This window comes from Uloborus diversus, unplaced genomic scaffold (assembly GCF_026930045.1).
Source record: "Uloborus diversus isolate 005 unplaced genomic scaffold, Udiv.v.3.1 scaffold_601, whole genome shotgun sequence".
Classification (NCBI taxonomy): domain Eukaryota; kingdom Metazoa; phylum Arthropoda; class Arachnida; order Araneae; family Uloboridae; genus Uloborus; species Uloborus diversus.
In genome coordinates, this window is record NW_026558793.1 from 14712 (window position 1) to 30898 (window position 16187).

Genomic DNA, 16187 nt, shown 5'->3' on the forward strand with positions numbered 1-16187 from the left:
AAAGAAGCATGAGGGATGCTTGGAAGAATTTACTGAGAAGTTATTAAGACTATGATGTTATTTATTTATTAATTTTATTGCTGTTTAAATGATAACGTGGCAAATATAGAAGCAGTTTTCACATTAATAAGCAAAAAAAAAAAAGTTTTCTGTTGCCTTGCTCATTTGCATTTGCTCCCCGGTACTTCATGATGAAAATGTATTCAAACTATTTTTAATACATGCAATTAGTGATGTCGGGTGGGAAGGTAAATATTTTTTTGGGTATTTATCAGAAGGCAGAGTAAATCCCTTAGTAATTGCGAATTTTTCCAAAAAAAAAAAAAAAAAACTTCAGGTGGTATCAAAAGGTGATGATTTTCTTTTTAAAACATTAAATGTTTTAAATTTAATGAAAATTTAAAAATATAAAAATTTATGTATTATAATTTATTTAATTAAAGGCGTAATGAAATCTTATCAAAAAAACTGTCAGAATTTAGAATGAACTATTCTAAAACTTAAATAGGATGGCAGGATAATTTAATTTTTTATGGGGTAAAGCAAAGGAATGTAAGTTTAATTTTCTCACATAGATGGCGCTAGCACAACTTTTCATCTTTGATTTTTCATAATATCATGCTACTAGTTAGTTTTGGCTCTGATTTATAATCAGTTTGTCCAAAGTCTCTTAAATACTAAATGCCTATCACATTTGTTTAAAAGTGATCCTCCGCCAGTACACAAACAACGCTACTACCTGACGGCAACACATGGATGGTGTTGCTATGACGATGGATCCAAACAATTTAAATCGTTAATTGATCAATTTTAAAATTTAAATTTAGAAGTTAACCAATTGTTTTCTCCACTTTTAATTTCTAATGCTTTCGACCTTCGATAGTTGGCAGTAGCCAGAAATATGCTTACTGGAATCTTTTTGCTCTATGTTAAAAGGGAGAACGCGATAGGCATTTAGTATTTAGGAGGCGTTAGTTTGTCACTTACTTTGTATTTGTACTAGTAAAACTTTAAATTTTGCTTTGAAAAGTGAAAAACAAAAAAGAAAGATGGGGACATTGATTAGGCATATCCAACACATTTAATGTCAATATCATATTAGATTGCTAAGTTGTTTCACACAATAATTCTTTAAACATGTGATCAAAATACAATGTTGGGGCAAAAATTTATTGTTTTGTATATGATTGGTTATATATATACATAGTGGAATAGACAGAAAAGTATTTTAGTTGAATATAAATTTTTGAAATAAATACCCGGGTAAATACCCATTTTGGGTATTTACCCGGGTATATACCACCCCTAAAAATAAATACCCAGGTATTTTACATCACTATCCACAAGTGATGTCATGCTTTGAGGAGGAGACAGGCTGATGAAAGGGGAAGAGAGAGGATGACAAAAAGTGACATCACAGTTATTGTAACAATATGTTTTAAAAATATGACGTGACAAGAGGAGAAGTTTGGGGTGATGTCTGACACTTGGTGAATGGTGATAAAGGGTGCAGATGGTCAAATATATTGAAAAAAGTACAACATCATTTAATGACACTCCATTAGTACTCCTTCAAAATCTCATTTTACTCCTTCATTTTATTTCTGAAATTGAGTACGAATCATGTCATGGTTAAAAAGGTTTAAATAATGATTTAAATTATCGGTAAAAAGATTTTAAATAATTATTAGCAATTAAAAATATTATCTCAATTATATTTCCAAGGATCTCTGTTTCAAAAAAATAAAAGAGTTTGTACGCTTCCTGCCGGCCGTAGGTTGGAGAGTAGGGTGGAGTGAAAAAAACAAAATTGAGAAATAGTGAAATTCCGTTACAACGAATACCAATACAACGAAATTTCCGTTTCAACGAACTATATTTTCAGTCCCTATATAACTGCCATTACATTATTTGAATTCCATTACAACGGGATTTCACTGTACGTTAAGAAGCCTGTATGTGGAAAAGTCGCCTCTTAACAAGCCTATTTATCATACAAAATTTCAGCTTAATCAAACAATATCTTTAGCTGTCCATTTGAGGTATTTAGCCCAATTTTTCACCAAACTGGCAAAAATGAGCCGATAATATGTAATTATCTCCCATTTGAATCTATGAATGGTTGAAATTAAACTCTGGAAAATTAAATACTTAATGTATAGTTAGTTGAATGACCTAGGTAATTGCAAAATGGCCTTCAAATATGCATCAAGAACGTATATTGCATATGCTGTCTCAGCTCTGGTTTGTCTTTCTTTGCGTTCACTGCTATCAACTGGGTTCTTTGTTCTAGTTTGTTGTCTTTCTTATTTAAAATGTTCTATTTAGTTTGAATTATTTTAATCAATTAAGTTATAACTTCAAATGTTAATGAAAAGGCTGTTTTTACATATAAATAGTTTGGGGAAAAAACACAATTAGAAGTCAAAATTTTTCTTCACTAAAGTAAATGAGATAGGCGTCAAACAGCTGAATTCCATTGAAATATAATATTGAAATAATCTTGAATTCTTAAACATCGTTATCGAGTTCAGCCATTTTTCCCTTTTAAAGTTCTTGAGGGCTCAGCTCTCTCACGCGTTTTCTATTGTTGCTATGCAATTATATATGTAATTTTTTCCATTTATTATTTTTTAAATTACATTGACTTGAAGGGGAAAAAATGAAGAATAACTCTTCAGCAGAATATGATGTACTTTGACGGTTGAAGAGGCAATACTTTGATTCAAATTAAGGACTGAAAAAATAAAGCTAGGAAGACAACATAAGATCAAGTTATTTTATAATATGATGTACCGTACCCTCCTGTGTCTGATAGATCTCATCAGATTTAGATAAGCATAACAGCATTTTGAAAGAAAAATATTGATATTTCTAAGTTACGAGCTATGGGTTAAGTGCAAACAGTGATCAATACATGTTTTTGAAAATTTAGTTCTGAGGAAAATTGAGATTTACATTGGACGTTCATTGCAGTGGTTTATTTGTTAGTTACATACAAATGAATTACCATTACGCCAGATACTATAACCTTAGGGTGGAAAAACAGCTGGGCCAAAGGGATATTGTTTAGAAATTGGGGACAAACTAGAGTAATGTGAAAAGATGACTGTGGTAAACTTTGTACAGATCAATGGTATGTCTATGAAATATGGAATATAATTTCGAATGGAAATATTTCAATCAGTTTGTTATGAAAGAACACAGTCATTTCAGAAGACTAATGACAGCTAGTATATCTTTTCAGTTATATATTTCAAGAAAATGCCCATCAGAGAACATGAAAGTTTCATCAGAATATGTTATTCGAGTATACTCTATTATATTTAACCTAATTCCTCATGTATTATTGGAAGTGAATACTTTTACAGTTTAATAGAAGAACGTATAGTCATGTCAAGAAAACATTATATTGGTCAAAACCGGTCAACAATAGGAAGCACATGAGAGAGCTGAGCCCTCAAGAGTTTTAAAGGGGAAAAATGCTAAACTCAATAACTATGTTTAAGAATTTAAGATTACTTCAATAAATTTTAATGGAATTCAGCTGCACTTAAAAACATTGACACTTATCTCATTTACTTTGGTGAAGAAAAATCTTGACTTCTAATTGTTTTTTTTTTTTTTTTTCAAACTATTTATCCGTAAAACAGCCTTTTCATTAACATTTGAAGTTATAACTTAATAGATTGAAATAATTCAAACTAAATAGAGCATTTTAAATAAGAAAGACAATAAACTAGAATAAAGAACCCAGTAGATAGCGGTGAACACAAAGAAAGACAAACCAGATATGAGACGGCATATGCAATGTCTGTTTTTGATGCACATTTGAAGGCCATTTTGCAATTACTTAGGTCATTCAACTAACTATACATTAAGTATTTAATTCTTCAGAGTTTAATTTCAACCATTCATAGATTCAAATGGAAGATAATTATATTTTATCAGCTCATCTTTGCCAGTTTGGTGAAAAATGGGGCTAAATACCTAAAGTTGAACCTCAAATGGGCATCTAAAGATATTGTTTGATTTAGCTGAAATTTTGTATGATAAATCAGGGCCCAATACAGGCTGATTTTGCTACCATTTTTCGGTACCTTCACAAAAATCTTGTTTTGAAGTAGGCACTTTCACAAAAATCAAGTAATAAAATCAGTAGCTTCACAAAAACATCAAAAATTTCACAAAAATTTGCATTTTAAAATATAAAACATGTTTCTCTGTTTAAAACAAAATTTACTCATAAAATAAAATTCTAAGCAGGTTTATATGAACAATTGGTTTATTAGCAACCTTTTTGTGGTATTTTAACTAATTTTCAGCTGTTTCTCGCCAAAGTATTTATGCAATAATATCATCACAATCTTTTAACATATTTTGGGGCACCGTTTTTCTCATAATTTCCAATATTGTACACATTACATAGCCAATTAAGCTGAAATTACGATGGTATTTTTGGTACTTCTTAGGTTTTTAACTCCCCCCCCCCCCTCCCCACCCAAAAAACGAAACCTGTTAAAAATAATACTAGATGACATTTACACTTTTTGAACTAAAATTTCACTTGTTCTACTTCTCTTTTACAAAAATTAGGATGCCTCTAAAAGTTCACAAAAACAATGCTGATAAAAAAACATTCACAAAAATAGAAGGATGCAATATTTTCACAAAAATAGGTAGCAAGATAAAAATCCTGGATTGGCCCCTGTAAATATGCTTGGTTAGAGGCAACTTTTCTACATACAGGCATAACGTATTTCTCAATTTTGTTTTTTTCACTCCACCCTATTGGAGAGCTCTTTTCTATATCATTAGTTCGTTTATTTTTTAAATATCTATTTCACTCAGATTAGAGAGCCTTTCTAATGTACATATGAATAAATATTTTGAAAATTGCTTTTAAGCTTTTCTGCCATAGCACACAAAATTATTTAAGTGGATTCATAGTACAGTGAAACCTGTGTAAGTTGACCACTTGCAGTGCACTACTTTAGTGGTCAACTTAAACAGGTGATCAACTTACAGAGGTTGATTTACATGATAAGGACTAATTCTGTGCCTGAAAAAAGCGGTCAACTTAGACAGGTGGTCAACTTCACAGGTTTTACTGTATTTAATATTAGATTCATGAATGCTCTTGATACAAAAAGGAAATCATACTTGCATTAAGCAGTGAAGAAATTCAAATTATTATCCAGTGCATATTTAATTCCATAATTTCCTCTTATAATCTTGATGAACAAGTTTACTTGGTGTAATACATATAACCTTTTTATTTTCGATGTCGCTATATATTTGACTTTCGACTTGTGTTAGCGTTTGTCGAGCATTGTAAACTACTGATAAGCACTGAAAACTACTGAAAAATTTTTGAACTTCTATTGAAAGCTTGAATAAGAGAGTGGCATCTCTGGAAAGGTATATTTTGTTTCTAGAAATTAGCTTAAAATATTAAAACGATATGTTTGATAGAATTTGCAGTGTTAACTTATAATGAAGAGATTTTAGTGATCACATGATAAAAAGTCAAATTTGATATACAGGAAAGGCTTGTTCAGCTCTGGACGGAACTTCCCGTTAAATTATTTTATAACATCTCACGCATATTTCTGTGAGAGATATATAGTTACTCTAAATTAGAGATGTACCGAGTAGCACTTTGGCCGAGTACCGAGTTCTCGGCCTTTCACTACTCGGCCAAGTACCCAGTTACCGAGTACTCGGCCGAGTTACCAAGTACCAGTTATATTTTAAGAAAGACCACCGACACACATGTGATGAATTTTGAACTTATTGGAATAGTAGTATAGACCTCCTTATCCATATAATAGTTTTTAAAACTAAATTCTTGCTGAAATTTAAGTACGCATTATATAAACAATTTTTTTTGGTGTCAAAAATTTTACAAAAAAAAAAAAAATATTTTTAAAATTAAAAATAAATAAAAGGTATGATTAATCAAGTTGGAATTAAAACAAATTACAGTAAAATCCCTCTAATGCGGACACTAACAGGACATTTTTTCTTCCGCAATAGAGAGGTGTCCGCAGGACAGGGTTTTAATAATGTTATTTGCATTGGAACTGGGGAATTAAAAAAATTGTCTGCAAAAGAGGGGTGTCCCTTAGGAGGGGTTTCACTGTATACCAATCAATTATAGTTCTAGTCCGCCAAACATAAATAATTTTTAAAAGCAGATAAAACAAATGTGCAGGAACACTGCAGACACCTGTTTTCTGCTCCCCCCCCCCCCTCTCCCGTTACAAGGAACATATTTTTCAGTGCATAACATGTAAGCTAAAGAATGTAAAGACATTCGACAAAAAAATCCGACTTTTGTCGGATGCCTTTAAATCCACAAGCTCCCATTTTGTGCATTGAAAAAGGAATTCCTTGTAACGCCAAAACACGTGCCTGCAGTGTTCCTGCACTGTGCTTTTAATGTTTTATTTCCTTTTATTTTTAAGCAAAGGTATTTTTATATTTTTTATAACTAATTTTTGTTTGTAGCAAAAATCCATTTTTAATATAAAAATTCCATATTTTCTATACTTACCTTTTTGCTTAATTTTTAATAAATAAGTTTTATTAACTTTGGGGACATTGAAATAAAGATTTATTCCATTGAAGCATTACAAACTTCATTATTTTCAAAATTTAAATTTGACTTATAAATTTTAATTGTAAATGATTGCAGAATATAATGTTTGCTCTTATTTTATAAATTTTAGTATCTGTCTTGCATAATTTAATTTTTTGCAACTACTCGGTATTGGCCGAGTATCTGATCAGAATTTGGCCGAGTACCGAGTAGTTACCGAGTACTCGGTACGTCTCTACTCTAAATTGATGCAAAACTGTTAACAGAGAAGAGAAGCATAAGGGTACAGGGTTTTTTTTTTTTTTTTGGTTTATACAATCTAACCTTTCATTTTGTTTTCTCAGATTGAATTCCTTAATATTTTGACATGCTGAGTCTGAGAACTAAATCATGATTATTTGAATTTTTTAAACAGAAATTTGAATATGTCTGGGATTGCAATTGCAAGGCTTGCGGAAGAAAGAAAAGCTTGGAGAAAAGATCACCCATTTGTAAGATTTTTCATAAAAATTAATTGAATTATTTAAGAATGTTTAATTTTTCGTATACTCTGTAATAGATGGTACATCACAGTTAATTTTTTAACCTTGACAATAATTTCTCATTTTATTTATTCTTGTTTGGTTAAAGTTACATTAAATATTTATTTTGCCATTCATTATTTTGTCTTTTTAAAAGGCTTATTAACAGTGCAAGACTAAATGTTTTATAAAAATAGAAAACATTGTGCTGAATACTTAATTATGCCATGAAGTTAAAAAATCTACTAAATGAAAAAGAAAATCAAAAACCATGAAAAATCTCATTAAAATACTTCTCTAAATCAACTTTTAACTGTTCCATTAACAACAAAAGAATTTTCCATCAAACATGCATATCAAGTCATAAATAAACTATCAAAATGTAAAAGGAAGAGCAAATATGGCCTTGATGTAAGCATAATAATTCAACATTCACTGAGGTAGAAGGTAAATAAGTTGCCAAGCCGCTAGATATGAGTTCGGGCTCAGTTTTGACTACCCGGTCCCACCCGAGCCCGAAAATTTGTAACAGAGTTCGGCTGATATTGTCTCGGACCAAAAACTGAGCGCGCCCGAGCCCGAGAGAAACTTTCCCGTATAAAAAACCGAGCCTTCTACAGTCTGACATGATCTCTTTGTTCTTTATTAACTGAAGTTTCTAAATTTTCTCAAAATGCTCCACTTCAAATGCATTACTGTATGACATATTGTAATAGTAATTGCAAAAAAAAACATTATAAATAAGCGTTAATTTATTTTTTTTTTTTGGTTAAATTTTCTCATTGATTGAACTGATTTAAATGTTCCTTTCATTTTCTCACAGTAGGAAAATGTTTTTTTGCTTCGAATTTGTTTGGAGATTGACGATTGAATGTCTTAGCTTGAGTCGGAGCCTGAAACCTATTTTTGGTTCTAGACCCCGAACTCTAGTCAGGGTATCCGCGAGCATTGAAAGTTATGGATTTTAAGATTTTGATCATAATCAAGAATAGTGGGAGAAAGTCATGAAGCAAAATTCACTCAAAAGTCATGTAAATTCACAATTGGTCATTAATTTTGTAGTTTAGAACATTCATACTTACTGAACTTTATTTGGTGTAAAATTTACCCACTTTAGTTGTTTCTTGCATTTTATCCAAAGGTCTCAATTTTCTATGCATTTCAAAACCCTCTCTTGTGAAACCCACTCATCTAAAATTAATAAATGTTGTTGTTTGTGACTATCTATATATGTCACCCAGGGTTGGCAAGAACCCAGGTTTTTTTAAAAAAGCCCATGGACCCAGGGTTTTTTGGGTTTTAAATAAAACCCAAATAAAACTGAGTTTTTTAAAAGATTTTTTTTTTTTTTTGTCTTTTTTTCAGGGAAAATATGGGTAACTGTCGCATATTGTATCGTAAGAATATGGACAAAGCAAAAAAATTGTCTTGGGGTAAAAAAAAACTGGAAAATTCAGCGTTTTCTGAAGAAAAGCATAAAAGACGACGAAACACAAGAATTTTGAAGTTTCAGACTTTTTAGTTTCCGTGATTAACAACAGTTAAGGCGAAAAAGTTACTTCTCTAGTGATAAAATCTATTGTTCGTTTTTAATTATTATTATTATTATTATTTTTTTTTTTTTGAATTTTACTTTATTGTATTTCATTTTGTTACACAAAACTACTGTAGAACCTCAAGTAGTTTAAATCCTTTTTTACTGAATTCCAGCTTAATCAAGACATTTCTTTGAATTTTATGTTGCCTGTTTTTCTATTTCTTTTTACAGAGTAAGAAATATTAAACTTTTTCGTAAGATAATGAAAATACTGTACATCCTATTCTGTTTTCTGTCCGACCCCGACCGTTTGTGACACCTGTTAATTTCTACAAAATACATCTTGTTTATTTGAGATTTGTGACGTGTTGGTTCACAGAAAATAATTCAAATGAAAGCCTTTTAGCTAGAGTAGTTTCCTCTGTACAATCTACAAATATTGAGAAAATCAGACGGGACAGGACTTAGTCAAGATAATTTGATTTATTTATTGACCAGTTAAAGAAAAAAGTTAAATATACAGGGTGTTTCAAAATGAATAGAGGGGTTTTAACATGTTATAATATTTATTACACCAAACTTACAGCCACAAGTGATATATCAAATGAAAGAGAAACTCAAACAGTTTTACATCATAGCCTACAAGTGTTCAATGTGAGCATCGCTCGGCACACATCAAGAGGATATGCAAGTTCTTCCCAAACTTTGATGAGTGTCTCATTAGTAATTGCTGCAACAGCTGTTTCAGTCCTGTTCCTTAATTCGGGAAGGTCGGCTGGCAGTGGAGGCACATACACGCAGTCCTTAATAAACCCCCAAAGATAGAAATCACACGGCGTTAGGTCAGGTGACCGTGGAGCCCATGGGAAACAAGCCATATCATTAGGCCCCTTACAGCCAATCCAGCGGTCGGGTACAGTTGGGTTAAGCCAATCGCGTACCTCATTATGCCAATGAGGCAGCGCACCATCTTGCTGAAAAACACAAAACGCTTTCTGTTCTTTAGTCGCCATCTTTACTACAAGCGCTTTCTAGCGGATTGCAGCAGAAACATTCCACGCACATGCGCACTGATGCCAACAAACAAAACTGTTTGAGTTTCTCTTTCATTTGATATATCACTTGTGGCTGTAAGTTTGGTGTAATAAATATTATAACCCCCCTATTCAATTTGAAACGCCCTGTATTTATTTAAAATCTTTGATGTATTTTTTTAATCCCATTAAGAGTTAAGAAATACTATTAAAGTTCCAAATTCATTTTTTATGTCCATTGTCTATGGTGAAGAACAAATAAGAAAGTTTAAATTGTAAAAAAAAAATTGAATTATTTAATTTTTTATAAAACTTCTCAGAAAAAGAAAAAAAACCCATTGGGTCCAATCCCGCCAACCCTGATGTGCTACTCCTGGCGAACAACAGAAAACTGAATCGAACCAGGTATTGATAGATTCGTAATTTTCCCGGCTAAATCTTTATCTAGGTGTTAAATTATGTGACATTAATTTGCAGAGAAACTAATTAAAAACGTAATTTTTCAACTCTGGAACTTCTTTCAGAATCCCTGTTAGCCGACTTTCCCAGCCAGGGTTCGAGAATATTATGATATTTTCGAAAATATCCGATATTTTGATATATCCTTTTCAACCAGCTTAAATTAAAGTCTTCAAAATAATTAATAAATCTTCAAATCACTCTTTATTTTCTTATATTTATATTTAATATTTCATTTAACATTTTTATCAATTTTAATGGTGTTAATTTAGCATTAGCTGTTATATTCATTTTTCTTCTGTCGGCTACTTTTACAGTTATATGATTCAGAAATAAAAAATATGCATTAATTGGTGCACAGTCAAGACATTTTTTTTTCTGACCAATTTTTAATATTTAATTAGGCACTTTTAATGTGAATTAAAACTGTTACATTACTTATAGTTTTATGAATGAAAAAGAAAAGAATATTATATTAGTTTGTTATATTAATGATGTATTAATACATCATAAAAATATACTACGTAACTTTTTGGTTGTTTTTAATAAAAAAATGAACATTGATGCTATGATTAATTTTATTTTTGCATTGAAAATACCGTAGTTGAAAAAATAAATATCAAAATATCATGATATTTTCAAAATAAATATCTGGTATATATCAGCGAACCCTGCGTCTAGCCATTCGCATTTTCCCCATAGGGGAGGCGGAAGTAACTCGCAGAAAGAGACGAATGAAGTGCGTTTTTTGATGCTCAAAGAAAAATATTTCAATGGATGCTTAAGTCAAGCGCATTTTAAAATGGGGTGCTGCACAAACCTGCTGCAGGGAGATCAATGCTGCGCAGCAAGCTGCGGCTAAGAGGTGGGGAAGCCCCCAAAGTAGACATCTCCAAAAGTGGGGTACAACAGCCCGCCAAAGGCTGCTTATGTAGCCGCCTTGGCGCCTAGTTTTTCTTTATTATCTGATTCTAATTTTTGGCCATTAATATTTTTGTGTTGGACATTATTTTGAACCCCTTCTTTAATGTCTTATTATGTAGCTGTACTTCTAATTTTGTCACGCTTATTCGAAGATTTTAATTTATAGCCTGTTCTAAAATTTTCGCGGAACATACACTGTATCACCAAAAGTATTGGGATATTCACAAAAAATTCATTTTTATTCATATCTCTAGAAATAAGGAACCAATTGTTCTGTAACATTTCAGTTCAATTCATTTTATTTCAGTCAGGGAAATATTATATTTTTTTACGAATATGCATTTTACATGTAAAATAAAAGAAAAAAGAAATTACAAACAAAAATATAGTTCACCCTGTCTAATTGAAAATCCCTGATTGAGTAGATGGGAGTAAAAGCTATAACAGTAGCCTGACTAGCTCCCACCATTCAGAAAAGAACTTAATTTTGGGCCAGTTTATAACATAAGATAGAATTAACAAAAAATAAATGCATAATCATACAAAGGACACATAAACACAACACAAGTAATGCAATAAAGTACGTCTAATTTTATAATGGAACCAAGGTATACTATTACAAATATGCTACTTTATCCAAAAGTAGAAAAGTTTTTAGCCTTTTCTTAAACAAATTTCGATTATTAGTGGTTTTTTAACAATTGGGTAAGGTGTTCCACAATCTTGGTCCATAAGAGTTAATACCATTAAACAATAGATTTGTTTTTGCGTTAATAGGTATAATGTTTTCACGGTTTCTAGTGGGGTAATTATGAACCAATTCACGGATTGTTACTATTTCTAAATTCAAACCATTTATTACTAAATCATGCATAAAAATACCAACATATTTATAAATTTGTTCCACGGTCTTTAAAAAGCTTCTATTACTGCTACCCACAATATTATCTCTATTAATTATTCTGTGAAATCTTTTTAATAAAATATTTATTCTCTTTGGATTATTTTTAGTTGTTTGACCCCAAGTAAGAACACCATAATTGAGAACTGAATATATCAAAGAAAAATATAAAATAAACAGAGAACATCAGAAGGAAGGAAATTAGGCACAAAATTAATTAAACCTAAATTAAAATAAATCTTTTTTGAGACAAACTCAATGTGATTGTCCCACCGTAAGTTATTTTGAAGATTTATCACCAAAAAATTTATATTCTCAACATGTTGATAACTTTTTCCAATCAATTTTAGTTCAAAATTACCAATTTTTTTATTTTTCCAATAAAAAACAGTGAAATTAGTTTTCGTGATTAACAAATAATTTATTAGTTAAAAACCATGTCATGACTTACTCTAAAATCACCTGTCATTTATTATACAGTAGAAGATTGTTATAATGCACACCTTGGGACCAGAGCTTTTGCGTTATACAGGTTTTTGCGTTATATAGATCATTTCACAAAATTTGAAACTAATATTCAGAATATATCTATATATTAGCACTTTAGAATGAGTTTTATCTGCAATGAGTATTTAAGCACCAATATTTCCATTATTAGTTGTTCACAAATAAATATGTTTCACAATCAAAAGTAAGTGCATTATCCTGCACTTCTGCTAGCTTCATGGTTTGCATAACAACTGCATTTCCAAGAGCCATCTGGTATTTTCTATTTACTGTAAGTACTAATTTTCCCTTAAAAGCTTTGAATTAAGATGGAAAGATGAGAAACTATTTCAAAATTTGATTTTCCTTACAACTTTAGTGCTTCCAAAGCAAAACAGAAAAATTTTTTAAACTTCAAAACATATTGTTTACTTCTGAAAAGTTGTGCGTTTTATAGGGAATTGCGTTATATAGGTCGGCGTTATAACGGTCTTCTACTTATAAGGAAACTACATCTTTTTCTCCAGTAAAAACAGATGTATCTTCAGCATAAGACAGTATTAATGAGTTATTTGCAATAGCGAAAATATCGTTTAGAAAAATGATAAATAACAGTGGGCCCAAAATTGATCCTTGAGGAACACCATGAGTAACAGTAAGTAATTTCAATTTTGTATTTTTTAATTAAAGATTGTTTTCTATTCCTTAAATAACTCTGGAACAATTACACAAAAAGTGCTCCAGTTGACATTTTTCCGTAAAAATTAAATTATTCATGCATAAGGTTTAACTAAATCACCCATCCTTCATCATAAATAGCTTGGACTAAGCTATAAATTTCAAAAATAAGTTTACTTACTATGTGGAGTTTATTTTTGTATTTTTGTGGGAGTATTACTTATATTCTCAAAGATACAAGCATTTGTTTCAAAAATACAAATTTTACTTGAAGGTTTTTGGCTCATGATACGCAAGCTTCTCCGTCACCGCTTATCAAAATTTGGGGAATATTTGACGTCTTTCAAAAGAAACATAGTACTTAAATTTGAAGTTAAAATAATGGAAAATTAAAGTATGAAGTTCAAAGCAATTAAATTTTCACTGCATATGAGCAAAAGATGCACATGGGCAATTTGTGACTTTCATAAAGTGAAACTCAAATAGATCCCTCCAACTCATAACAAAATACCAGTTCAATGTCTCAAAAATTTAGAAAGATGTCAGCTATCTAATGAGCCGAATTTCAATAGTTCTTGGTCTAAAAATTTGCTATTGCAAATTTGCAACACTTCTCTGCAATTGTTCTGTGTGATTCATGATAAAAACAGATTATTTCAGGGATGAAATTCTTCTGTGGATCCGCAAGTTTTCGCTTTTTGAATTTTTTTCCTTTTCCGGCTGCCGAGCATTTTCAAGTGATCAATTGCGATCGCATTCTTCCCGTCAGGATTTTTTCTGTTTCAAATGTTCTTTCTAAGGTAGAAAGAAGAAAAGAACTTCGTTTCGTAGGTGGGGAGTTAAAAAGGCTCGAGAATGACATAGAAAGCGTCAGCGTTTATGCATTTCGAAATCCGCTTCCATAACTCGCTCATTTTTGTCTACTATGCCATCCTATCACTTAAGCCTTTATAACTTTTTGTAGACTATTATTTTTAACCCTTCTTGTATGTATTTTATTTTTTTGCAGAAGACTTGTACACTTATTGTTTTGAAACGCAAATACCCCCTCACCTCCCTTCTGCCCCAACCTTCCGATCAGGATTCTTGCTGAGGCACACGTTCTTTCTTGAGTGAAAAAAAGTAATGAACTTTTTGCTGTTGGTGAAGAGAGTGAAATAGGAGTGGAAATGCTGGAAAGTGCCGGTGGGTGCAATCATTAGATGTAGCTTTTAAAATCTGATTGCATCCACCTCTGTAACACTCCCTCATTTTTATCTGCTATGCCATTCTACTGCTTAGACATTTACACCTTTTTATAGACTAATATTTTCAACCCTTCTCATACTTTATTATTTTTTTTTATGAAGACTGCCTCGCCCGTTCAAAAATACTTATCCTATTCCATCCAAGTTAATTTAAGCCAACATCATTTTTAAAATCTAGTTTTAATGCTTATCAGGCTTATCAAAGACATAACTCTTGAAGATCTTAAAAAATTCAAATTTATTTTAATTATACTGTGCTATTTTATTATGTCAGGCATGCAAATTTAGGAAATTGAAGATGTTAATATTCTCAAATCATGACATAGTGTTTAAAAGTTTATCAATTTAAAAATAATCATTTTTATGCTAGTGCTTAAAATGACCATCAAAGCTCAAAAAATTTGAGATTGGGTTTAGTTTTTTAATGATTTTTAACGAATGTACCCAGTTGTTCCATAACATTTCAAAATGCTCCTCAAATTGTTTCTTCAAGGTTAGCCACACTGATAATGTCAATTTGTAATTATGGTGTCCAATGATTCAGCTTGTATTAAGTGTTTAATTATATGGAAGTTTTATAGCACTAGATGTCACACTAATAAAGTTTTAATTTCACCTAATTTGTGGATTATGGGAAATTGGAAGTAGTAAATGGAATTGATGTATGTTAAAATCTGAAATAAATACAAGCTTTTTTTATTTATTCATCTGTTAGCATTTCTACTGCTAAAAAAAAAAAAAATATCCATTAATATTTAAAAGACAGTATAGTATCAATATAATTTAACTTAATGTAAAAAATATATATATACAAATTTTAAGTCTCGCAATTTTTCCTCTTTTTTGACTTCGAGCTGTTTTTATCCCTGTTATTTACAAACGATCCCTCACAATTGGTCGCCTCTCCCAAGAATTATTAAAATTTGGCTCATTATATCCATGGTAACTTTCTCTAAATTTTTAAGATATTAAACTGGAATTTTACTATGAGATAGGGAACCTAGTTGGGTTTTAAGCAGGGTTGGCAAGGGTTTGGACACTACGGTAAAAACCCTGGTTTTTACCGTCCTGTCCGAAAGTGTCCAAAACTATATTTTTAGAAAAATTTAATTCTGTGATAAAACATTAAAAAAAAAAAAAAAACAGAATAAAATGTATCAAAGTAATGTTTTATATTGAACATTTATTCAATGAGAACATTCAACTTATTTATGCAGCTGATTTTAATCTAGTTACATAGAAGTTGAATTCTTGATTAAAATTTCAATTAGTATGCATGAGTTAATTTTTTTTTCTTCAACATTAGTAACCAAATTTCTTTATGTTTATGCATGCGTGCAAATGAAAGCAGGGTAAACAAGTTCTGTTCAAAACCCTTGTGTCCAAAAGTGTCCAAAACTACTTTTGAGAAACTATATTCTGTAAGAAAATATCAGAAACAGAACAAAATGTCTCTTTTTTTTTCTTTCTATTTGACTATTTAATATATTTATTCATTGTGAACATTCAAGTATGAATATATATGTACTTATTTATGTGGCTGATTTTAATCTAGTTACATAGAAATTAAATAATTCCTTAAAAATTTCAATATGTATGCAGGAGTTTTTTTTTTCTTCTATAAACCAAATTTTTTGACATTTATGCATGTGTGCAAAAGAAAGTGTTCAAAATATAGTGCAATAATTGTCTTAAATGCAATAAATTACAATTTTTTATAGTTACAGAATGTATTATATTAAAAATGTGCTATTCTTTTTTTAATTCATAAGTTTTATAACAGAAGTGTTTAATCA

General features: G+C 30.7%; 1 protein-coding gene across 1 annotated transcript in view; it reads left to right on the forward strand.

The window, feature by feature from the left end:
- LOC129233664 (SUMO-conjugating enzyme UBC9-B) overlaps positions 1-16187 on the forward strand; it is a 66657-nt gene that overhangs the window by 4260 nt on the left and 46210 nt on the right. The window contains exon 2 of the mRNA XM_054867640.1: positions 7020-7095. Within this exon, the coding sequence (XP_054723615.1) occupies positions 7030-7095 (66 nt within the window). The 5' untranslated portion in view covers positions 7020-7029. The remainder of the gene's footprint in view (positions 1-7019; positions 7096-16187) is intronic.